Source organism: Megalopta genalis, chromosome 5, assembly GCF_051020955.1.
Source record: "Megalopta genalis isolate 19385.01 chromosome 5, iyMegGena1_principal, whole genome shotgun sequence".
NCBI classification, from domain to species: domain Eukaryota; kingdom Metazoa; phylum Arthropoda; class Insecta; order Hymenoptera; family Halictidae; genus Megalopta; species Megalopta genalis.
The window spans coordinates 27,926,941-27,953,953 of record NC_135017.1 but is presented as its reverse complement, the minus strand read 5'-3'; the positions used below and the strand labels follow the sequence as shown (position 1 = coordinate 27,953,953).

The 27,013-nt window shown below is 32.0% G+C and overlaps 2 protein-coding genes across 11 annotated transcripts in view; one reads left to right on the top strand and one right to left on the bottom strand.

Annotated features, from left to right (window-relative positions):
- Positions 1 to 334: 334 nt before the first annotated feature.
- Dlc90F (dynein light chain 90F) lies at positions 335 to 2,002 on the top strand. 3 transcript variants are annotated; one of them, XM_076522161.1, is made up of 4 exons: positions 335 to 493; positions 1,109 to 1,184; positions 1,357 to 1,522; positions 1,600 to 1,895. In XM_076522161.1, exons 2-4 carry the CDS (start codon positions 1,161 to 1,163, stop codon positions 1,746 to 1,748), a joined length of 339 nt encoding a protein of 112 aa, XP_076378276.1. In that variant the 5' UTR covers positions 335 to 493; positions 1,109 to 1,160; the 3' UTR covers positions 1,749 to 1,895. The 3 variants fall into 3 exon arrangements, with proteins under 3 accessions (XP_076378276.1, XP_076378277.1, XP_076378278.1); XM_076522162.1 differs by having other exon boundaries at positions 339 to 493; positions 1,091 to 1,184; XM_076522163.1 differs by lacking the exon at positions 335 to 493 and adding an exon at positions 1,016 to 1,040 and having other exon boundaries at positions 1,600 to 2,002.
- LOC117222460 (uncharacterized) overlaps positions 1,967 to 27,013 on the bottom strand; it is a 35,586-nt gene continuing 10,539 nt past the window's right edge. For 4 of the 8 annotated variants that reach the window (XM_033474160.2, XM_033474161.2, XM_033474166.2 and 1 more), the window contains 11 exons: positions 15,675 to 15,737; positions 12,881 to 13,237; positions 12,026 to 12,320; positions 9,566 to 9,707; positions 7,993 to 8,186; positions 6,812 to 7,448; positions 5,524 to 5,681; positions 5,046 to 5,204; positions 4,837 to 4,963; positions 2,499 to 3,301; positions 1,967 to 2,337 (listed from right to left, as the gene is read on the bottom strand). In XM_033474160.2, the coding sequence (XP_033330051.2) occupies positions 2,212 to 2,337; positions 2,499 to 3,301; positions 4,837 to 4,963; positions 5,046 to 5,204; positions 5,524 to 5,681; positions 6,812 to 7,448; positions 7,993 to 8,186; positions 9,566 to 9,707; positions 12,026 to 12,320; positions 12,881 to 13,237; positions 15,675 to 15,737 (3,061 nt within the window). In that variant the 3' untranslated portion in view covers positions 1,967 to 2,211. The remainder of the gene's footprint in view (positions 2,338 to 2,498; positions 3,302 to 4,836; positions 4,964 to 5,045; positions 5,205 to 5,523; positions 5,682 to 6,811; positions 7,449 to 7,992; positions 8,187 to 9,565; positions 9,708 to 12,025; positions 12,321 to 12,880; positions 13,238 to 15,674; positions 15,738 to 27,013) is intronic. The other 4 variants (XM_033474163.2, XM_033474168.2, XM_033474167.2 and 1 more) reach the window with 2 other exon arrangements.

Below are 27,013 nucleotides of genomic sequence, written 5' to 3'. Positions count from 1 at the left end.
TATTTATGAAGAAAGAAAACTATCTCTTTTTATAAAGTGGTTTTATCTCGGCAGTAATACATGATGCCTCCAGGTATTATACATATGTATTATTATTTTAATTACAAGTTTGTTAGAAAAGCTATACTTCTAATGTGTATATTGGAAACAAAAAGTTTGGATCAATTCTTGCAAAATCGATTTGTTGATGTCGATTTTTTCGGTGAATAAATTCTCATGATTCGATTCAGAATCGATTCTATAAAGAAAATAGAACATCACTAGCGTCAATCAATGATGAAATAATGATGGTCAATTTTTACTGTTGGCAACAGTGTTAAATTCACTATATGATGTATATATATACATACCTACATACATACATGTGCAATTTGCATTGAATTGAAGGTGTTACTGGGATGGAAGTTTTGTTAATAATTTAATGTGTCAGGCATGAAAAGAGTTATAGACTAATTTATTCGTACCGGTATTTTCATGACCAAGAACACGTAAGGTATGAAAAAGTAGATATTAGAAGAAGATGTATTTGTATTTTTTAGCATTTATTGATTAATTTATAAATTTATATATTATCATTATTAGTATACTTATGTTCATATACTTGTATGTATATATATTTATTTATTTATCACGTATTCAAAATTGTGTAATGGTAATTATTAATACAATTTAATACATTTTTAATAAAACCCTTCGAATCTGTATCTTTATACTATTTTTGTTTATATTATCATTTCGTTAATACGTCAAATGAATATCACGAAGCAATGAAAAACAAAACCGTTTATGCGAAGCATAAGTTGCAAATTATACGTTTTCTGATGGCATAATATAAATAATGATGGTATAATATGGGAATGTTAAAATAACAATTTATCTAAAAATGTGTTATTATCATCTTATAATCATGTTAAATTAGAACCAGCTTGTATTTTCGTTCTTAGAACGACTTGTTTGTTAAAATTTTCTGTTCACTCTATGGATAACATACTACATATGTAAAATGTACTTTTTCTACTTTCATAATTTCATCCAACATTGTAAGATTTAATGTAACGTCATAATAATAATAATTATGTTTTGATTTAAGGTATTCATTATTTTTCAGTTGATGTAAGGATTGTTCTTGCTCGTGTGTTATTTATTAAAAATTTATCAAGATGATGGAAGATATGCAAGAAGAGGTTAGTAAACATTTCTTGAACTTTGTTCATTAATTTTCAAGTGTGAAATACATTTGTTTCATGTAATAATTATCTATACAAAACTTATTCTTGCAGTATATAAATTATTAGTAGCGTTTAGTTCAAGAATATTATAACTTAATATAATTCTATTTATTTGTCATTATTTCAGACCCAGTTTGTGGTAGACGATGTCAGCAAAATCATCAAGGAAGTAATTGAAGTGTCTATTGGTGGAAATGCTTATCAACATAATAAAGTAAATCAATGGACATCTAATGTCGTTGAAGCATGCTTGGGAAATCTTACAAAATTACAAAAGCCTTATAAATATATAGGTGAGATTTTATTTAATGAAATATTATTAAATTTCTATTGTTATTTCTTTGTTCAATATTAATGAAAATGCTTTCAGTAAATTGTGTTATTATGCAAAAGAATGGTGCTGGTTTGCACACTGCAAGCTCCTGTTTTTGGGATAATGCTACTGATGGTAGCTGTACCGTTCGTTGGGAAAACAAGACAATGTATTGTATTGTCTCAGTGTTTGGTCTAGCAATTTAATTGAATTTACTACTTAAAATACATTTTCATAAAGGAAAAAGAATGAAAGACAAGTAATTTCATTCAGCTTTAATAGTACTTTTTTTAATGTCAATATTATGTACTATTAATATTGCAAATACAATATTTCCCTTTGCACATTAAAAATTATATTTACTATTCAAAACGTTTCATTTATACATATTTAAGTACATGTACAAATTAATTATAATTAAGCATTTATATTAAAGACGTTTATTTTTGTTATCAGATAATTTTCGTACAAATCATGTTATTTATTATATATATTTAAGGTTTACAAAAAGATGTTGATACATTTTAAATCTTATAGAATACTGCTACTATATACTATTATAGTACTATTTATGGCTACTATATCAATGTTTATGATATGAACATAAAATACATTTATTGTATTTTTTTAATACTAGAATTAAATAAATTATTGTAATCAAAATTATAATTATTCGTTTCTATCTAATTCTAACAGGAAATTATCTTCAGTTGACATCAACATCATGTTAATATTTAAAGTGTCGCCGAATTCGTCATCTATATATAAATCTTCAACGGTATTGTCTGGAAGATCCTGTGAGAAAATAATTGTATGCAAAGTAAAAAAAAAATCTGTATTTAATATCTAAAATATTATTATAAATTTAATATCTAAATCTAAACCAGACCAGTTTAGATTTATCAGCTTGATATATTTATTACTAATAAGAAATTAATCCATGATTAAATGCTTACCCCTCTGCGTATAGGTAGCTTGCCCAGCGCTGAGTTATTGAATAGACTTAATTGACTCAACGCCGCAGGCAAAGAACGTCGCCTTGGTAAAGCACTTTGGCAACACGAATTGCAATTTTTAGCCTTTGCCGTGTCGTTCAGGAATAATAAATCAAGATTCGTTTCTATGGATTTTTTTTCACTTCTCTCTGGACGTTTTTGTCTCATAAAGCTACTTGGTTCAATTTTTGAGGAACTATATACATTTTCCGAGGATTTTTCTAAATCTTTCTCTTTGGTACGTACTTTCTCATACGTCTTGTCTGCTTTTATGTCGTTAGAAGAGTTATTTAATTCGCTCGACACTTCAAGGATGGACTCGCAAACAAAATTTCGGGTGAACGTTGCATTGGATGTATGCGTCTGACTTTCATTGTTGGTGTTGACATTAACATCGGTTTCAGGTTTCCTTACTATTTCATCATCGTCTGTTGTCATTTTGCTACTAGCCTCCGTTCTAAATAAAAACTCATCATCCGGCGTTGTCTTCTCAATAGTTTTAATTTCTTCATTATCGTCGTAGTTTTGCAAATTGTACAGATCTTCGAACATGGCTCGGGAAGCTGGACTGTCATTTAAAGAGACTTCAAAGTTCTCGTGATTTTTGAATGGGGATAGACAAGATACATCAGAATTCGGAGACGCACTTCGTACAATGTTTGTAGCACGATCTAAAGCGTCCTTTAGGACTTGTAAATTAGTATCCGTGGAAATGTCTATATCTTCGGACCCTGCTGTACATCCTTCGCGGTTGGTTTCTGCTTCTATAGTTAATCATTTGATTATTAATATTTGTAAAGGCTATATTTTTTACCGTCTATATATAATTAATTATTATATAATATATATTAGTTATTAACGAAAAACACTGGCCAATGAGAGGTGACGGTGCGAGAGAGAGAGTCCGCAGCACGAGGCTTTGACAGATGGTCGGGACGGACTCGAGCCGCGTTCGAAGTATTGAACAAATCACAAAGTGAGAACTTTCCGGATTTTTTTTTACTACGTAACAGTGATATTTTTAAGAAAAACACTGTTCACCTTTACTTTAGAACGTCTGAAGAATATTTACTAATTTTTCGGACCCGAAATAATAAGTAATTTAACCGTGACGGCCGTTTTAATTTTCTAGTGTGCATGACACCTCGTGTGTAACATATGAAATTTTTAAGCAAGGCGTACAGTGAAGATTAACAAAGTACGTAAATGATATTTTACGTTAATGATATTTTATTTAAATAATTCCGTGTCCGAACACAGTTCAACGAATTATTCGCAAAGCTAATTTAATAAATAATAATCGTATTAAAGGACGTAAGGGATATCTTTGTTAGAGAAATACGAACAATATTATCAATAACCTTGACATAATCTTGACATGACCTTGATATGACCTTGATATAACCTTGATATGTCAAGGTCATGTCAAGGTCAACATGTGAAATTTTTAAGCAAGGTGTACAGTGAAGATTAACAAAGTACGTAAATGATATTTTAATTTAAATAATTCCGTGTCCGAACACAGTTCAACGAATGATTTAAAGGTCATGTCAAGGTCATGTCAAGGACATCTCAAGGTTATGTCAAGGTCATGTAATGTCATATCAAGGTCATGTCAAGGTTATTGATAATATTCTTCATATTTCTCTAACAAACATATCCCTTACGTTCTTTAACACGATTATTATTTATTAAATTAGCTTTGCGAATAATTCGTTGAACTGTGTTCGGACACGGAATTATTTAAATAAAATATCATTAACGTAAAATATCATTTACGTACTTTGTTAATCTTCACTGTACGCCTTGCTTAAAAATTTCATATGTTACACACGAGGTGTCATGCACACTAGAAAATTAAAACGGCCGTCACGGTTAAATTACTTATTATTTCGGGTCCGAAAAATTAGTAAATATTCTTCAGACGTTCTAAAGTAAATGTGAACAGCGTTTTTCTTAAAAATATCACTGTTATGTAGTAAACAAAAATCCGGAAAGTTCTCGCTTCGTGATTTGTTCAATATTTCGAACACGGCTTGAGTCCGTCCCGACCATCTGTCAAAGCCTCGTGCTGCGGGCTCTCTCGCGGACTCTCTCTCTCTCTCTCTCTCTCTCTCTCTCTCTCTCTCTCTCTCGCACCGTCGCCTCTCATTGGTCAGTGTTTTCCGTTAATAACTCGTAAACAAAACCGCAGATTGCATTTTCGCAAAGGAAAAAATTACTTCAAATGACCTCAGCTAGCCCTCATTCTCGGCTGTTAAAATAATTGTGGGACACCCTGTATATCTTAATTTATTACCTTGTAATTGCTGGTTTACAACATACGTTTTGTTGCATTTCGGTGAGTCTGAATCCACCGTGGTGCTTCTAGTGAAAGTCGCAGAAGAACCTATATTACTGTTCTCTGCACTCTGTATATAGTGTGCCTGTAATTAAAAAATTTGTAATGACGACAATCTGTTTCTCATTTATCAGCTTTAACATTTTATCAGTCGTGTTGCATAATACCATTGATTCATCTCCATAAGATTTTCTCATTTTGGCCAAACAAATTAATTTCTCTTTTCTCCACAAGGAAGATTCGAAAAAACTTTGTGGGTCGGAATTTAATACTTGCGGCTGCGCTATCGCATCTTTAATAAGCCCTGGCATTTGAGCGTAAGGTGTCTAAGACAAAGATTAGCGGATTCAATTTTTTGTTTATGAAGAACAATTCAGTAGTATCTTAAAATGCATGCAGCCTGCATTATCTGAATAAGTATACTTAAGTATTCCTTTTGCCATAATTGAATTAAATTTTGTCACAATTAAAATACCATGGTTCTATAAATATATCATTGCAGATGACTCCATTTTATATTTTGTGTTTGTTGAAAAAGAAATACATTTTTAGAACTTTATTGCATATTATTATTGCATAATTTCAAAATATACTTCAGTATACTTTTCAGATCATTTAAGTTACATATCAATCACAAAATTGTACCTTGCGATATTGAATCGGCGATTTTACACAAGATGAATCATATAGACTGTTTGATTTATGGTACTTTGGTTGGATGCTTGTTTTATGACTAGCTGGTTTATGAGGTACATAGTCCACATTTTTCGCTTGGGTGAGTGTTTTCTTCTTAACTTTTTGATCTATTAGAACATACGAATTTAGAAAAGTTATCATTTTGGCGATGACATCGATTTTTAAATTAACGCGCTTTCAATTAATTGACTTTATTATTATCTTTATTATTATACAATTAATTACCTTCAATTAACTGTCCAACACTCTTTTTGCCTTTTAATAACCGCTGAGTGAATCTTGCAGAGCGACAATTCCCAAACGCGAATTCGAAAACCGAATTGCTCTATCATCCCTAGTTTTCAAAAAACACGAGGTTTTGTAAGAGCGTGCGATTTTCAGCATGTACTATACGAAAACTAAAAACGTTACAAAGATCATATTGGCCTAAAAGGTAGTGGAATGGTTCCTGAATATGATAGTATCGATATTTATAATATTTTATGCTTCTAAATAGTATTAAATGATGTTCAAAGTTTAAAAAAATACTATAAAGTATGTACTTCCTATGCAATATTTTTGCATATTTACAAAAAATTGTTTATCTATTACGAAAACTAACTACGGTATCTGATTCTGCAAACATTTCTGAAGAAGTATTTATGGAGAAAGAGTATCGTGCGATTTTAAATTCGTACAGGTCGAGAAAATATCTGACGGCAAATTGTATACGGTGTCTTGCTGCCGCAAAGTCTGCTGCTCGCTTATCTCGACTAGGCAGTGCCACGTTTGATTTTGACGTTTGATTTTTTTTTCAAACGTTGATGACGTTTGATTTTCGCTTTTTTTTCTATTCCTGTGAATACTAATCACCGATCTATGAAGTATTTTTTAATCAATTTCAATGAACAAAAGTTTCATTGAAAGTTCTTGATTCTAAACTTTTTAAATTTAGCATGCTTGGGAAGTGACGTTCTACAAGAATCACTCAGTGGTTATTAGAAAGCAGATAAAAACTTTTGATGCAATTAGATTGCGGATCTTTATGCAAAATGAAATTTGTCTGCATCTAATGCAAGGCATAGAAGTCAAGTACGACTTTCTTTCTTAAGTAATTGTAATAAATTAAGCTTAATACATTCACATTCTCAGTTTCTTTGAATCCTTTCACTGTTTGAAATTTCATTCACCCATCTTTGCCATAAATGCATAAAAATGATGAACTTTATCCTAATGATTACGTTCACATCATACGTACTCGGACACGAAGAAGTCTGAGAGGAATCGCTTCCATAGAAGAAATGTTCCCTCTTGCTCGCCAAGTCTTTCTTCAGCTGTTTCAAGTTCGTTATAGCATCTTTGTAAGATTCATCGTCGGTGGTGTCAATCGATGGGAACGTGCCGATAGAGGTGACCCAAGAGTCTGCGCTGTCCTTGGCTTTCTTGTACGTGCTGTCAAACGATTGCAGAAAATCAAGCGTTTCCTCGCTTCGTACAGTACTTGCCATATCCGACGTGCAATGCGAGCAGTCGTTCTTCTTGAATTTGTTCTGCATGTTATAAAACGCGTTCATATTTTGTTGGGCGCTCTCTTTCTTGCTATGTTTAACGTCATCAGCGAATACATTTACTGGCTCGATGTGTGCTACCGTCTTTATGTTTCCGATTGGCTTGGATGTGATTTTTTTAGTGAGTGAGTAATGTTTCGTTAACGATTCAGAACTGTTCGGAACGAACAATTGTTTCGCCGAAACGCTTTTTGTTAATTTCGGACCGTCGCTCTTCATCATTGCTATGGATGGCGAATTCGGCAAGTTGTAAGTTTTTGCAGGGTCGACGTTGTTGTTGTTCTTGTGTTGGTCGACGTAGATTGGTTCCTCGTCTTCATATTGCATCTAAATACATTTCAATAAAATCGACATGTTTTATTGTATAAATACGATAATAGTCTCACTGATAATCATGCTGTACAAACTTTTTTACGAAACAAATAAGGTAGATGATCCTTTTATCGATCATGCAAAGAGAGATTGTTTTACAAAATGCGTTAATCATAAAATTATACGAATGTTCCCGTCAGATATTGAATTACATGTGCATCATTGATACATCTTCTTGTTTCATTCGAAGTTCATATATATATATGAACTTGGGAATCCCTAATTCTCTCTCTCTCTCTATATATATATATAACTTCAAACTAACTTGGGAATTCCTAATTAAATATATATATAATATAATAATAATAGTAATATAATATAATTATATATATATTATATAATAATTAATAAAATATAATTATATAATATAATAATAATAATAATAATAATAATAATAATAATAATATATAATATATATATATTTAATTAGGGATTCCCAAGTTAGTTTGAAGTTTGACTTAGAAGGTGGGATTAGAAGGGGATTAAAAGAGGAACAAACCTCCAATCTTTGAAGGAATCTACGCATTCGGTTCATATCAAGTGTTCTCTTGTTAACATCGACTTGCAGTCCAGCCTCTAGCAAATTGTGAAGCAAGGGTGGAAAGTCGAACAAATACATAGTAACTCCTTTTTTCCGTTGTGCATACTGTCGTTTCACGTCCACTCTGCTATATCCTTTCCATGGCACTTGCACTATAGAACGAATGAAAAATCATTTTTAGCGCTACTGAATCATTCATCCGATGCAATATAATTTCATTTCATAAAGTTTACAGGGGAGATATAAAAACAATCCGTTACTTAATCTCGTTTAGAAATGAAATATTAATCCAACAATAAGAAAATAGTTTGTTATAACTGCAATCACAAAATAAATTTTAGTACTGGCATCGATTTTTCAGAGGACATAGAAGCAACATTTTTTTAAACAATATTAATCAGGCATAAAGTGATACTGAAACTGAACGATAATAGTTTCAATAATAACGATAATAGTTTTTTCGTAACGTTCAGAACGGACTAATATAATAAGTTATTATGCAATTAGTTCAATTGGTCCTGAATTTTAGCCTTATTGCGACTGTACCAAGAAGTGGAAAGTCTTTTGCGGCTGATTGGTTATCTCGTTAGTTGCATGAACCTTGATAATTGCATGCATTCTCAGTTTTCCCGTGACTATTCGCAATTCTCGTGCATGTGAATTTATTTAAAAGTATCAAAGTAATTGACAATAACGTTTTATTACTGTTTAATATGAATTTGGGTGTATAGAAAAGTACGTCCCACGTGGATTCCATCGAAATCTGAGCAGTAATTTCATTTCCTTAAGTATTCTAAACCTGTTTGATTTTTATGGCATGGTTGCAGCGGAATTTGTGGTTGTAATAGTTAATCTCGTAATAGTTCAGGTTCACCTGAGGAAATCTGTGAAATACATGCCTTGCATTCTAAACTTCGTACGAAACATTTCAGCTGTTTTGCATACCCGTCGATGTATACTAGAGACATTTATGAAATCGCTATACTGTTCATTTCAGACAATCATAGTATGATAAATAGAAGCGTTTTCTCCAATGTTCGCAATGATAGTGATTGTAACACTACATAAAATTTGTACCGTTAACGTATTACACGTCCCAAAACAATGCTATTAATTAATGTCTATTGTTAATGTTAAATTGCAAAATAATGTACTGCAAAAGCCAGATGAATGAATCAAAATATGCTACTAAATAAATATTGTAGTTTCGCGAAGATGTGAATCTTAATTATCATGTATTTATTATTAACACGTTGGCTTTTACAGAAATAAAACGTGTTATGTTGGTAAAATAATAGAAGAAGAAGTAACCGATGGTGAACACTGTCACTTTCGATAGAAATGCAGTAAAAAATTCTTCAAAATGTTATCTCATAATGTACGGGCATAGAAGGGAAAGAAGTCAATACGTGGGAAACATTAAAATTGAAAAAATAACAAAAAATTGAAATTTTAAATTCTACGAAGTTCGTAATACGAATAATAAATTGAAGTAAATGAGGAACATGGGAATGCCAATTCGGACACTTACTTGTACTCATTTCCCAAATTAACATAGCGAGCCCGTAAACATCGCTCTCTTTTCGTGGTTCATAATCGTGGAAAAGTTCTGGCGCTTGCCAACGGAAAATTTCGTTTCTTAACCGCTCCTCGTATTCCCTGTTCGGTTTCGGCTATAGTGAAATCACAATTGAAAAATTCGTCAAGTAAAAATAATACAGGTGAAATTGCGGCGTTACTTGAACAAACACATCTAATCACAGTACAATCATAATTTGATAAAGTTTATAACATCGATAATAGTTTTCACTAACATAAAGAGTACAGCGTTTTAATTAGACCTAAAAACGCGGCGAAATTAACAAATAAACCTCTGATGTTCTCGATTATCTTTACATCGAATCTATTTCCTAGTTACACACGCTTTATCGTATTGCCTAAAATTCTGAAACTTTCTCTATTGTGCATGGTTAATTATCTTATGTACTTTCACTGTATTCAACGTAGACTACATTAGCATATTATTGTACATTTTATGCGCACTGCAATGTTACATTGATTTGATGATATTAATTATGCCTGAAGAAAGTGGTGTGAACCGTGGATAATTTGTCTACGTATATGTAAACTTCAGGGAATTTGTTTGCAGAAATGCATATGTACGCAAATACTATCGAACTCAATTTCCCTTTTGTTGGTTTGTTTTACACTTCCTTTAGCGTGACATAAACATTATCTCGCAGCATTTGTCGTTGCGTATAGTACAAATGAATTAAAAATTTTTTGGTAATGTGTTGAACGAGATTGTAAATTCCAATAAAATTAAACGATTTAATACGTAATAGAGTCGAAGAAATTTTGTTCCAAGGACGATAATGTTTTTCAAAAATATAAAAACAGAATATCTGCTATACAGTTAACAGAGTCGTATAAAAATAAGTAAAATTCATTGCTGATAACATATTTTATAAATATTATATTATATATTTTAATAAGAATCTTTCAGAATTTGTTTAATTTAAATTAATAAATAAACAAACGCCAAATATTTTAATTTTACTATGGGTCCGTAGATTTTTCCGATTGACTGTACGTGAAATGTGGGCTATATATATATATATATAATATCACCAAAATATGATTGTGTAATCCACGGTGCGATTATTACGTAATCAAAATAATTATAATTAAACCCGTGAAAAAATATGTTCGAAATGAGTCAGTCGTCCAAAAATAATGGCCACGGCAGATATGGCAGTCCATTGTCTATCATCCACGTGAATTTCAATGGTTCTGTCGGTCGATACAATTAAGACTGCCACGGTACAGTGAATTTATTCAAAAATGAACATTTTGTGAGAAACAACGTCGACAATTTCCTGCTGCGAAGTACCGTTGGGTGCGCCGATGAAACGACGGATATGACGTTGCACCCGCACGATTTGTGTGAACCGCTCTTCAGTACTATTCCAAATAATTAGAGTATCCGATCGAACGCGAAATTGTCGAATATCGTAACTGAATTTTGAATCGTATTTCTTTCAAGTTTTGTCTCAGGATTCTTCTCATTAACAGTGGCGTGACTTTGAAATAGTAACGAAATAAATCTGCGAAAATTGATGGCCCGACTATGGCAATCGTATGTGGCTGACACAATTTTTCCCAAACTTGGAAATGAATTTTTATTATAAACTATCCAGTAAGCTTTTTGTTAGAATCAATGAGGAGTAAGAAGCTTAAAAAAGCAGTTTGCTGTAATTGATCTTGTCTTTTCTATTCTTAAATTATTAACACGTTGACTGGCACATTGCAACCCGAAGGAATTATCCAAAAAACTTTAGTTAAGGAGACCAAAACTGGAAAGTTAAAGCTAACTAAAGTGAATATCCTGCATGCTTCCACTAATGGATAGACTGTGGATTTTATACATTTCTGACAAAAAAGTATAGATCAGAAACAAAACTATTAAAACATCAGGAGAATTTAAAGATGTTTTTACATTATTTTCAATTTATTATAATTATTGAAAAATGAAGACATCTTCATTTAACTTGTTAACTTTTACAACTTTCACATTTTCCATTAATAACATTCAGTCTGCTCGAATACGTAACAATGCAAAGCTTCGTTTGATCAAAGAATATCAACGCGTTGTACAAGTTGCTCTGATTTCGTGTCCTTTATGGTCACTCGTGTGGCAGTCAACGTGTTACTACAACGTTTTATCAATGTGAAGCAATATATGATCACACTGTATTATTTGGATGAGGCTGTGTAACCATACTTCACCGCTTTGTTACATTTCCGCACCTCACCAATGCAGAGCGAATTGCTTTCTCAACCCTCTTGCAGTTCGTAGACCGTAAGCAAATTTGGTATAGCTAATCTACCGGGTTAAAGGTTCGTTTTTGTGCCTGTTCTAACAATCCTCTTAGACGAATATTGTACGATACAGTGATAAAAGATAAAATAATGAAATTAATCTACTCACATTATCGACCTGCATAGCCAGCTCCCATCCCCCGAGTTTCACTATGCCGCTGGAAGCCAGATAGACGCAATGCGAACTGATGGCACTGTGCACGTACCCGAGAACATGGGAATGTCTTAAAGCATCGGAGAGTCTTCCTACGCATTTCGCTATGCTCTGTATCGATATCCGTTCACCCTGCTCGTGTATGTAATGGTAAAGGGTGCAATCGACGGGTTCGAAAATGGAAACTAAACCGTGGTCATCCGTATGCGTCATGCCCATCAAGAGTAATACGTTCGGATGTGGAATTTCTCTGAATCACACAAATACACGAAAAAAAATTACCTTTTCACAATCCATTTTTCCCTAAATTCCTTCATGTTTGAATAGGAAGCTATTTATTGTCTTATCTGAAGAATTAGTCCCTTTTAATGCTCGCACAATGTGGGAACCCATTTTGGTAGCTTATTATAGTGATATTATAATGATAAATGATATTATTATTATTATTATGATAAATTTTATATATATATTATTATAAATAGACTTATTTATATTATTATAATATATTATATTATATTATTATTAATTATATTATAATATTAGATTATATTATATATTATTATAATGATAAATGATAACAGTACGTACTTGGCATTAAATTGGATTGTTCAAGGATTAAATACATAGAGCATTGAAGTAATTGAATCTCAGAAAATGGGGGTGAAATTTGCCGTTTAAATTTAACATCGATCTGCAATCTATTTACAGATGGTACAATATGAGAAATCTTGGCTTTACCGGGGTTAATATTGATTCAAGATGGTACGTAGTTTTAACAGGAATGTGATAACGACGCTAATTGATACTTACAGGAGTACATCTAAATCAGCTTTCACCGCGCCTTTGCATTCGGGATGGATATGTCTCTTGAGAGAAACTCTTGTGTTTTGCCACTCGGCAAAGATTAGTTCGAGATATCGGTCTTCCGTGCCCGCTACCCAACCGACTTCGAAAATCTCCGAGGCAGGCACAGAGGGTACGCTACGTGAGATACATTTGCTTTCTTGGAGTCTGCGTTCATTGTCGTATTTGTTGTTATTCTTTTTGGCAAGAAAATCGGCCCTTGTTTTGTCGGGACTGCTTGGCGCTTCCTTCCCCAGCTCTGAGCATCCGTCTGAGCATTTTCTACGGTCTATGAAAGCTTGAAGAGCACTTCGGTAGGAATCACTGGAAGAAAAAGCGTTGTATTTCTTGTTTTATTTATTTAGAAAATCACAGAACAGATTTATACAATTTATGTGTACACGTATTATATTCAAATTCGCAAGTTACATTTTTTTGAGAAAATAGGGAAAGTGTAAAAATAGGCTGTTTGATTTATAAGTGCCTTAATGGAAACCTACATTATTGCAAGTAACGAAAATATTCAATTTGATTAGCCGAATCCAACAGGGTGCCATATGAAATTACATAGAATGTTGTAAATCATGTCATAAATTTCTTATCTCCCCTTATGCATTTTTATACCGTGCCTACAGCTGCTCGCGCACAACGATAATAAACTGCCTCGAATAATACCTTGAAATTAGTTTCAACGAACGTTGTGGTATCGTACAAAATCATACAGTTCCATTTAAAATAAATAATTTCGAATTTGAAATTTTTCGTTAATTCATCGTTACTTTCGTAATTATCGAAACAAAATTATACCCTTACAATAATAATCAGGATGTGGCATAATTTTCTTCAAATAATATACGGTGATCGACATTAGAATGAAGCTCATCAAGTAAAGAATCATACGGAATCAAATATGTCCTTTCATTGACAACTTCACCGAATTTCGATACTTTCGCAACGAGTCTCATTCATTATCAACGATTAGATTTAAGTTATCCAATATGATCGATTATTTTGTTTTTTTCGAAGATAGGTTAACTTTGCGTGTACACGTAAACTTTTCGTGAAGCTTATAACGTAAATATAATCCCTGCGAGTGTACCATGTTTTGTTTCTTGGAGATATGATATTTGAAAACCACTGCGAATTTGACGTTTGTACGTATAACTTGTACTTCGTGAAACAAAGACTACAAGTAAAAGGCATTATAGTGGATAGCACGGTGAACGCGCGTGCGAATGTTAATTTAAGTTCTACACGTGAAATCGAAATGCGATGGTGTTAATTTAAAACAGAAGTAAACAGAAATTGTAAGACTATCCGAGATGCGTCGAGTGAAGTGTTCGATTAGAAGACCACTGTAGACGCTGTCAGTTCGCATTTTTCAGTTCTGCTGCACGTTAGGAAATAGGTTAAGGCGCTTATTGGTTTTGTTAAAGAAACTTCGTCACTTACGACTGTACGGTATAACGTCTCTTCTCCTGTTGTTTTTTCATTATCAAGATAAAAATAACTATATCACACTTCAACTAAGGATCTTAATTCACCGAACTTCAAAACACGTGAATATCGCTCTGGTTACTCTGGAATATCTACTAGATCGATTATCGAAACGTAAATCGTTTGCGTAAATATTATTGTCATTATCGAATATCTCGTATTGCGATTGGCAGGACCTAAAGTTTGGATATATTGAGCAGTTAATTGTTCGAATTCGAATCTTTTAAAATGCTAAGATCTTTTGACAATTAATTGGTAATTATTTTTTGTCGGTGATCCGTACTTAAATTATGTGAATTTGGAAACAGTGTTAATGGTCCAATTGAACGCGGGAATCCTAACCAATGTACGCGCACACATACGAGACAGTTTCACGGATGTCGATCGACAGTGGTGGATGATTTCCCGAGGCAGGTGCGGTCATAATCATTGTTATTTTGTCCTGTTCAGTGAAGTTCAACGTTATTACAATGAACCGGAACCGAACCTAACATTGAACCCTCATTGAAATAGCTTTTGGATCTACGTAAGAATCCTTATTTCCTTTGATGTACAATTTTATTTTGTTGAAAAGAACTATTAAAAATTTTCTTTATTTTCTTAAATTGACGTCATTTTTAAGATTATAGATCCACGTTTTTTCATAGATATTATGACGAGTTTTTATCTAGTTAATAAATCTAGATTCAATCTAAATCTAGATTAATAATAAATCTAGATTCAATCTAAATCTAGATTAGTAATAAATCTAGATTCAATCTAAATCTAGATTAATAATAAATCTAGATTCAATCTAGGGAAGCAGTAGCAGAACTTAATCATTTTAAGTATTAACTTTTTTGTTCACAGCTGCAATCCCTACACGGTTAATTTACCCGACACTGTTACATTTTAGAGGTTCAATGCACATGGAAATAATTATCAACAATGTGAGAGTACACACACTGTTTGCTATATCAGGCAATATTGAAATACAATATGAATTATTTATTCGCAAATTGAGTAGTAAGAGAAATTATATTTTTAATGCAAGTAAAGATATTCAGGTGTTATAATTCTCGTGAGTTATCCAGTTTAATATTGTGTATTATAAACAGCGTTTTATTAACACTTGAGTCTTCAACGAGGTAGCGGCTAAGTGCCGGTGGCACCACAGTGGTATCATGTTTATAGCTAAAAGGCAAATGCCGGCGACAGATGAAAGTACTTCTATCACAGGTACCAGGCGTCGAACTATTAATTAAGATAATTATATTTGACTTACTTGTTTAGAATACACGGCTTCTGTGCTAAATTCCACCCGTTTCGTTCTCGCTGAGTAATGTCTCTGTTACAAAAACAAATAAAACTTAAACAAACCTAATAAAAATAAATAAAACTATTATAACTAAAGCTGTTAAACACCTTAACAGTGAGGGATTTACGATTTTTTCGCTTTTAGCTTGATATATCGCACAGTTTATGTTCGTTTAATCCCGAAATGGTACCCTGGGGTCTCTTATGACCCCAACGAAATGTTCCGTGTACTGATTTTCATTATTCCATTGCAAGATAATCGCAAATATGAAAATGCTTTAATTTATTTGCAATATTTAGGCTTTGAAGTCTTAAATTGTATATCACAAAGTATTTTGGTACATTTTTTTTACGGTGAATATTATTGATCTATTTTCTGTTTTTAAATATAAAATATTCGATTTTTTTACATTATGCATTAGTCGTACAATTTAAGCAAATAACGCAATTGTTTAAACATTAAGTATTTTCAAATGAATTACAACGTGAGACAGAAAATCCTCCCAGTTGATTATCTGAACAATGAATTGCACTCCAGTTAATGGGTAAAATTGACTGATTCAAATTGATCCAAATTGCGAGGAATTTTCTCGTCTCCCGATGTTCCTCATCGCACTATCCTCCTGATTCAATCAGATAATAATTGCATACTTTAGTTTCATATTGATCACAAAGTTTACTAAATGCACATTTCAATTTTATCTAAAATCAGAAATGGATAGCCGTAGATTATTGCAGTCCCTGACTAAACAATGATTACGCGAAGTGCATAAAGCTGCAGCTATTTTACAAGAGAAGCATTAATTCTTATACATAAATATTTGTAAATAAAATAACAAAGTGAATAAAGCATAAATTATTTTCCATAGTTCGTTAATTATTTTGGAATAACAGGTTAGACTCGTTAAAGTACAGCAAGGGGTTAATATATATATATACTCCGTATTAGTACAATAAAATTATTGAAAGAATTCTGTTCATTTCTATGTAGAAATAATTATGAACGAAAAATTAATTAAGGAACAGATAAAGAGCGTAAAGAGTCCTAAGTAACACGTTGGAAAATAAACGAATGTTATCTTCACTAACGGTCAGAAATTACAATCTCCTATCAAAGTTTATCGCAGCTGTACTCGGTGGAAGAACTAATTAAGACTTTCCAATTTGCATTTGATACTGACACTAAGATGTTAGTTTCCATCTGTCTACATATACATAGAACCAAATCAGTCTCCATATACATTGCAGTCTTCATTTCAAATCTAACTCTCGTAAAATCTGTGAGGCAGGGAATCTGTCAACGTTTTTATTCCTTCAGCAATGAAGATTGAAACAGAGATGTACATGAGTGACACAATTACTTCAATCGGTCTTACAAAAGTCTACATTGTCTCAGTAAATTGATCATGCTGTTTCGTTTTAGTTATTAAGAAGCACAATTTTATTTAATATATTATGATATTATATACATATATTATGATATTAATTGCAGTTTTCTGATATTAATAATATTTGTCTACCACACTCGCGTAACTTAATTTTTTTATTATATTTAGTATACTGTATAGGTTCTGTAAAATTGTTGAAATCATTTATTAACAGGTTAAGCGCGGAGCCGATTTTGCTGGCTTTTTCGTTCAGGCGGCAGGCCGACATTATTTTTTAACCTTGATACTGCCGGTCCCATGGGCCGATGCCATCTAAACGATAAATTCGCTATCAGTCCCTGGGAACTGACGCCGTCCAAACGGAAAGTCCACTGTCAGCCCCAGAGGGCTGACGCCGCCCTCAACGTGTTAATAATTATGGATTTACCAAAATTAAAATCTAGTAAACTTACAAAATCATAGCAGATATTTATAAATGTCTTTTTTAAATAAAAAGCAGTTTTATAATACAGGAAGTTTGACTGTAAACAAAACTATGTGCATTTAATTTTGAATAAACTAAATATCTCCTGCTGAGTGATCATGATATTTAAGTGATGGTACCAAACAATGTTTTACATGGAATTTGACTGACATCAAGAGACGAATACGATGCCAGAACTAGTCGCAATAATTTTCGAATTTTTCAAGCTCATCGATGTTGATTTACATACAGCTTTTAATTGCATTAATTGCTCTTTTAATTGCATCGTGTGGCTGACGTTAAAATACAATCAGACATTTGACTCCAAACACGAAAACAAAACGTGATATTATTGTCTGTCGGAGTCCCAAGATTTAGGAGACGAATGCAACATGCAGCAATGTACAATGCTATACTAATATCGAGTTGAATTTATTGATGTATTACAAAATACATTATTTCATTAAAAAAAAAACAAAGTTGATATTTACGTAACCTTTACGCGTCCACTCACGAAAAAATGAATAACGTCATAATATACCCTGCTCGATACCATTCAAATTTCCTCCGAAACATTTTTCTCTACGAGTAATAATAATCATGTAAATTAAAGTGGTAATATGCGGTGACCCCCACCCTGTATCGGTGGCAATGTTTAGGCGGATCACTCTGTATATTTTCAAATTGCAGTGACACAGTTCATTGGCGAGTTTAAATTGAGGCACACTATGTGGATCATGCGTATCTCATGACCGTATTTCCTGTTCCTCGTGCTGGAAAATAAGGAACTGGCAACGCGAGTTTGAATATTAACGTAACTAGTTTTCCGTGAACGAAGGATGCAAAATCTGAACATGAAAAATGCTTACTCGTACGATTTGTTCATTTTGCATTCTGTGATCTGCTCTGGTATTTAATGCCCACGCCTAATTTGCGTAATCTTAATTCGAAAGAGGCACAGATACGATACCTGGAGCACGCATCATTTTTATAGTAGCAGAGATATGCCTGGACGTAACGAGATTACGGATAGTTGCGGAACAAGATTTCAAGAGCGAAATAGGCGTCACGGTTTTCCTCGATCGGAGAAACAATTTCGAAAATAATTATTGTTAAGAAAGATTTATCTAGCAACTATTAAATATGTATATGTTTTAAAACAATGAAACCCCAAACTGGAAACCCGATCGTCGTGTCCAAAATTATTTATATTTATTGCATGGTTTAGTCCTTTGCACTCGAATGGTGACTCTGAGGCAGCACTAAAATTTGTTACATCACCTTTTAAAATAATTTTGATATTAACAAAGTTTAGATTTAAAAAATTGTTAAGAGTGTAACTGTTGTGCGAGTCCCAAGTATCAATTTCATATGCATAAAATGCATTTTGTCATGTAAAATAGAAATACTATAAGTTAGAAAAATGATTTTATATTTTCAGTTAAAATAGCTGAAGAGTGCAATAGGTCATTGAATTCGTCTCGGTGCCAGCTATAATATTATAAAGTCAGTAATGTATATTAATATTTAAAAAATCGAAATGACTTCAATTATTTATAACAAGAAGTTTGTTTCTGAAATTTTATATATTAAAATTTGTAGGTAAATGAATATGGATAAACTTTTGTTGGAAACATTTTGTTACCAGCTCATGGGAAATCTGCGAAAAATTGGGCCGCATTGGGCCGGTCACAGAACACGTCTTAGAATAGGAAACTTCAGCTAAAATTTGCATGCGTACATGTTGAAGTTCCGAGCTTTCACCAAAAATAAATCTGAAAGCTAGCAGTTTTAAGCATTTTTTAAAACTCTCCATAAAATTTACATTGTATTTAACTTTATATTCTTCGCGCATCGCACAGTGATCTGGCCAAGCAGCGTACCGGGGTCAAAATTCAATGCCTTGAGTTTAAAATATTAAAAAGCGTTTTCGTGGCTATAAATAAAATCATAAAATTCAAAGTATAATTAAACGTTTTGCACACCAGTCATAGAATATGAGAAAACAGGTTTCAATGACGATGTTTTGTATATATAATATTAGCTGATGCACTTGAAGTATTGAATCTAGTTTGAATCATTTTTTAATCCATGTAAAAATAGCGTAAAATGGATAACAATTCGAACATAACTCTATAACTTCTTTAAGTAGCATTTTCTTCCATTGTATTCAATAACCAAGTATTTAAATGGACAGAGTTCCTGGTACACACTGTATATGCAAACAGTATTTGGACACCTGGGCAAGCAGTCAAGCGGTAAGCGTGCTCGTTATTAAACGCTCGTATCCAATTTCAAAACAAACCACTATTTTTCAGACATCTCCGATGGTCTGATAAAAAAATGTTTTCATCAAAAGTTGGCCAGTATTTACTTTTCTACAAATTAGAATATAAAAATTTGTAAAAAGACATTTTTTCATAAAAATATGCTGGTCACCTCGAGTCTACAAATGTTAATATATATTTTTGACTAAATAATATTCTAGCTAGTGATGACACGAATTCAACGACCTACTATGCTATAATCTTAAACCTTGAAACAACGTTAAAGTAATTTTGGACGAGATAAACGAGTTACTAGCCTACTGTGCATTAATTGAAACTTGCTTATATCACCATTAAATAACTGAAAATACAGCTGCTCACACGTATGAAAATATAGCACAAATTTACATTTTGTTAAACTACTTTATCGCAATTTCAATTTCATAGGTTTCCAGTTAAAACACGCTGTATCTGCTGGGAAAAGTTATCCGAAAGATCTAACATTTTGAATTCCGAGATTTTAAAGGGCCCATATTTGAGAGAGACAGAGAATTTCGTGCAAGTATGATAGTTTAAAAATTGTGTTCTGGCTATAAATTACCGCTTTCCAGTCCACATTAAAACGCGACAACATAATAATCACCAGACGACTGATACAACTTCATTTATAGTTCAAATGGATATCACGTCGTCTGTTGATTCCGCTCGTTCATTCCGAGACGTAGCTATTAACGGAGAAAGCATACAGCGCATTAGTATGCCTAATAAACCTTTATTGTGCGCTCGCGAAGTAACAATTTACCCCGACACTATTCTGAGACTCGCGTCGCCACAGTTTCATTAGTGACAATTATATTGCAGAAAATAGTGGAATCCGCGAATGTCATCGTTGCGAAGCATCGCATGTAACATTCTTCATTTCTACAGATATTTTTAAGAAAATTAATGCTATATACATACAGTGTTGTCCATAATTATATACTCGAACTAACTTTTACATTCTGACTCATATGTAAATGAAAATTTAACAAATCATCGTGTTTGTATATTTCTATTTTCTATTATTTCTAATATAGAAGTATATAATGTGTTTCGTTAGTTTGAAGTGTTTTGTTAAGATTTTGTTTAAGATTTTTAATATCACTAAAAATGTAAAAGTTTGACTATGGACCATCCACATTGGGTATAATTATCCACTGTATTTATATCAAATAATAGTACAAAGAAAATCCACTCGTTTGCATTTTTTTCTCTTAATGAAACTATATACGTAGTTCGTGAACAAAAAGATTCTAACTCGACGAGCAACAATTCAAAATTTTATAAAGGAAATAGTTTAAAACTGACCATAGTTTCATCCATAATCCAACAAACTATTTGATTTAAATAACGTAATAACTGCTTCTGATATTATTTTTAAGAAAAGATTATCGAGCTCCTTTTAGATACAATTCAGACATTAAGAAGTCTAATTGACTTCTGGTAAGTAAGTATTAATTTCAATCAACAAATTCTATTCTAAATTAGATAATGTACATATAAGAAATAGCATATGTGTTTATGTTTCTGCATTAAAATTGATATCTCTTCTATGTTATATTAGGTTGTCGGGGCTAAATTATAGTCAATTATTATCGTTGTTAAATTATAATACAATGATATAATTTTATAATTTTTCTTTTTTAAATCTGGCATGTAAATTGCTAATTTTATTGTATTTTATTTTAGTTTATGGTATTTTGATTGACCACTTATAATCCGTAAGGTAATCAATGTAGATTAATATTATTAGGTCGCTGTGAATGTAATGTCATTTTTCAATTGATTTTTTAAAAAGTGTCAATTTTATTCAACGATGTATTGGAGAATTAACACTAGAACAATCAAAATGACTCTAGCTTGCGATCCTTTCTTTCACAATTACTGAAATAATAGAAACGTTTTTGTGCGAAATTTGTTCATAAATTTCTTTACTGAAACATGTATTTTAGTAGAAGTATAGTTTGAGTAAAACAAATCTTGTCCTTTAAGGCCCGGTAGTTCCAGTGTTAAATTAATTTTTTAATTCAAATTAATTACTTTTTAAATTCAAATAAATTACTTTTTAAATTCAAATGAATTACTTTTTACATTCAAATGAATTACTTTTTACACTCAAATGAATTACTTTTTAAATTCAAATGAATTACTTTTTACACTCAAATAAATTACTTTTTAAATTCAAATGAATTACTTTTTACACTCAAATGAATTACTTTTTAAATTCAAATGAATTACTTTTTACACTCAAATGAATTACTTTTTAAATTCAAATGAATTACTTTTTACACTCAAATGAATTACTTTTTAAATTCAAATGAATTACTTTTTACACTCAAATGAATTACTTTTTAAATTCAAATGAATTACTTCGAGTTCAATTTACTTAACTAATTACTTCAGTCCAATTAAATTCATCCGATGCACTACTTTATTCGAACGATATCAATTAAGGAACAGTTCGAGAAGAACGAAATTACATGTACAACCTAATATTTTCGAGTAGCCGTTACATTTCCTAGCTTTTATTCATTTACCTAATTGCTCGTGCAATAAATCAACGCGAAATCTTTACATAATAATTAGGATAACTGAGAAATAGAAAGCATCAGACGTTCGTTCTTTTTCTGTAATGTGTTATGTAGAAAGCGTACGATAAGAGGAACTTTTATAGTCAAGACCATAATGAAGGTCGTTCTATCGTGGTCGAGCTAGGCTGACTATATAGTTAACGGTCCACCTGCGCTCACCTTCAACCGATAAAGACTCTATTCTCTTCGAGCATAATTAACTTGCCTTCGACACACTTGACATTTCTTTCGGGGCATTCTTGCGGCGTAGAAAAGTATCGAATTCACCGAGAAAATCGATCTAATTGCGATTTCGTCTGGTCTTTAATTGTACTGTTAAAACGGTAATTCTCTTTCACGGGCGAACAATCGTATCCCAAGTAGCGCATAACGATACTGTTTTGCTAAATAAACTTTTTCGGTAGTGCCACCTGTACACGAACTGTACTATTTTTCTTACTTCAGTGATTTTTTAGATTTGTGTATTTGTTCACTGGAAACGATCACTAGACTGCGCATCTTGACGCACAATAAAAATGAGTTATATAGAATATATAATAATAATATTATTATTATTATTATATAATATTATTAACATTATTATTATTATTATTATATATTATTATTATTATTATATATTATTATTATTATTATTATTATTATTATTATTATTATTATTATTATTATTATTATTATTCTCTCTCTCTCTCTCTCTCTCTCTCTCTATATATATATATATATATATATATATATATAGAATATATAATAAACGAGTTAAATAGAAATTTCTTTCTTTTACTATATAATAACTGCATCGAGTTGAAAATAATACACAGATCTCCTTAAATTCTTTTCATATTTTCATTGTTTGAAATTTTATCTGTCCATGTTTATTACAAACGCACGTTCACCAGTGAAAATATTCCTTATAAAACATTCATTCTTGTCGTAAAAGTAGAAAAATAAATATGAACAGACTGTGGATTTAAGAATTTCTATAAAAATTTCTATAATTATAAGAAATAAAAGTTGGACCGAAAGTTATTTCTTGTCTTAATAATTTTAATAAATTTATAACGATGTAATATAATATCCTTAAATTATTCTGATGTTCTGCTATTTTGCGATTCGACTACACATTTTTGTCATAACATAAATACACGGAGCCTATTTCGAATTTAGAATATTCAGATACAATTCGGTTCGGAATTAAGCGTTTTTGATACCTTCGCTTTCGAAGATTCTACCATGCCCATGTATCGTTGAATTGTTACGACGGTATGCCATTGAACAAATTTGCTTCTGAACAGTTTTAACGTGGATCAGTCGCAAGTTGTGTTATTATTAAATTTAAACAATATGGTTCATGTCACAGAACACATCACGTTCACAAAACAATTTCACAATGATTGTTGCAAAGACATTGGCGCAGACATTTCATTCTAACCTCATTGATCGTTCACAAATCTCGATGTTTTTAATCATCGTTAATCGTGTGATTTCCGCAAAAAAACTATGTATTTTAGAAATGAATTTTGATACTGTAAAGTTCCGTGCTATTGAAAGATGCAAACCTGGATGTCGCGAAATTATTGTACGGAGTACCGAGCTGAAAAATATTTTATTTTAAAGAAAGTTTCGGTATCGACGCGTGAGAATTAAGAGTTTGATATTGAATTTCGCGAATTAGCCACAGAAGTCCCGAATTTGGCAGTGTTCGATCATCGTAATTTTTCGCACGATGCTGCACAGAGCACCGCGTACGCTCGGAAAAACGTTCACGTGAAACTAAATTAGACGAAAACCACGATAACATCCATGTTCATCGTAGCGCTAGAGGAACTAGCGCTTTATTGCAAATCATCAGAGCGATTTAGAAGCGGTGGGGACCGGTTGCAACGACGTCTGCGATAAAACATAATTCTGTCGTCGGTATGTTACGTTATAGGTGAAGGTTATCAAGATCGCGTATCGTGTTAACTGCTTGATAGAATTAACAGCATTTTATCAAATTGGTGAACATTTATGGTACAACATATTACTGCTCGGATATCGAATGAAAAGTTGCTGAATCGAAGTCGACAAGTGATGAGCAAACTCGAATTTCGATCTTTTTAACGTGTATTAATTATTGAATGGTACAAACTGTATTGTTCGTACAAATTAAACTTATTTAAAATAATCTTATAGATATTATTAAATATGCTTTCATATTCTAAATACATTTCTTCATAAAATTGTATTTATTTTTACGATGTTGTTGGCAGTATTCTTTCGTTAAATTATTCAGTCAACATATGCTAAGTACAGAGACTTGCGGCTCGTTTTTATAGTTACCGATTGTCAACAACTATAAAAACGAAACGCAAGGCTGGAATAATCGTATCTACTCTTACTTACTGTAACTTCTTTAGTTTCACAACTATAGTCCGCGGATTTTTATGCATTTATGAGAAAAATGAGTAGATCAAATTTGAAACGGTGAGAACATTTAAAGGATTTAAAGACACGATTGCATTGCGTTCAACTCACTGAAATGATTAAGTAAAAAAATAAATGTCTTTTAAGCTTCTGCATCTTGCAGTGACTGCACACAATTTTTATTTTGCATAAAAATCCGCGGTCTATTCATAACTATTTAACACTTATCAGTGTGTACTCAAAACGATCAACATCCAGCGTTATTGAATCTCAATTTCAGTTGACTAAAATACTTGTAGGTCAATTATCTGAACAATGTAAAAACGTTAATCAGTGTATTGCGGTTTTATGAGGAAACCAAGTAGGTGAAATCAGTTAATATATTATATCCGGTCTAGTAAAGAAATTAAAGAAAGAAAGAAAGAAAGAAAGAACTTTCCATTTGATTTCTATTTGCTGCAATTCGCACAGGAAATTTTTATTTTCCATGAAGATCCAATTTTTATGAATCAGCAGTGTAAATCATAAACATCGACCTATGCACAGCAGCTGGGAGCTACATATCTATTTATACTTACAGTGAATTCCAAGTTTCGCAATTTTCTCTTCCATGAAATTTCCCCGTAGTGCAATTATGCGAGTTACGTAAAGTTATTCTACATATTCGATGTATTTTTATCGAAACTTTCAATTCCAATAATGCCTTGTGAAAGTGCTGGCATTTGCATGGTTAATTGGAGCCAGTAGCAATATTCGATAGACGCCGTTAGACAAAAGTGAACGACAGCTCTCACATCTCCATGCGAAAATTCAGATCGCATCACGATTTCACAAAGAATCGCGCATGGTTACGTACACGATACATTTTTGGCAAAGATAAGTGAGGACAATATAAAACAGAGGGCAATTTAAAACAGTTGAAGAGCATTGATGTACTGTTTTCAACTTGTTGAAATGGTTGAAGTAGGAATTAAATGTACATCTCCTACAAATGATGCAGAAAAATTTGATTTTGCATAAAGAGCCGCAAGTCTAGTGATATTAAATGTGTACGTATCACGTTAATAAACGTAAACTTATCACATTAATAAATGTGAAAAACAACCAATCCATGGATTTGCATGCAAAACAAAAATTTCTGATTCTAATTTGCAAAATCTGAAGATGTGTAGGTGCTCTTTCCTTCTGTTAATGTTTCGTTAAAATAAATAATTAATTATATTTCATTGAGTTTAAACGATACTGCAGAGAATTGCAATTTGGATACTTAGCGGCGAGTTTACGAATTACAAAAGATTTACAGTATACCACAATTGTAAAATAATCAAAAACGAAGTATAATCGTATCTTATTTTCAATTTATTAAACTCTTTTATCAAGACAATTAAACTGTATTTAAATTCAACTTGTTTAAATTGTTTGTTCTTCTGACAGACGACATGTTAAAGTGGATCATTTTATTCGAATGTAGAATAGAACATGGAACAATTATAATAAGTGTCACACGCGTGACACGTTTAACAACTGTAATTATCATATGCATTGTTATAACGCAGCGAGAGAAATACCTATTGGTTTGTCGCGGCTGTTCCGAACAATGCAACGTCTCAGTTTGTTGGACACCGGTTCCGGAACAGATAAGTTCGCAGTAACAATGACAAATTTTCAGACAGACAGCTCATTGTTACACACTGGATAATTATTTCCCCCGTTTCCCTCGCTAACGAAGCTCGTGAAAGATGGAAAACAATAACCTTCCTTCAAATTAACGAATTGTTTCTCTTGTTGCCAGAAAGCGGAGTCGAGTAAAATTGGATTTGGATGATTGATAAGTGACAAAGGCTAACGAATAAAGTTCTATTCGTCATTATTGAATAAATATCTCATCGAATAAAAATCGATCTAGATAACAATTTATCCGAATAAAATTTCATTCGAATAAGAATTTGTATAAACGTATTCTCTAATAAAATTACATAAAAGCAGATAACAATTATTCGCATTATTATTCGAATTATTTTACAATCTCCAATCGGATAACTTATTTGAATAAACTTATTCGAATAATTTATTTGAATAACGATTATTCTTTATTCGTTTATAACACATAATGATATGAATTATTCTATTTATTTGAATTATTCTTTATTCACTATTCG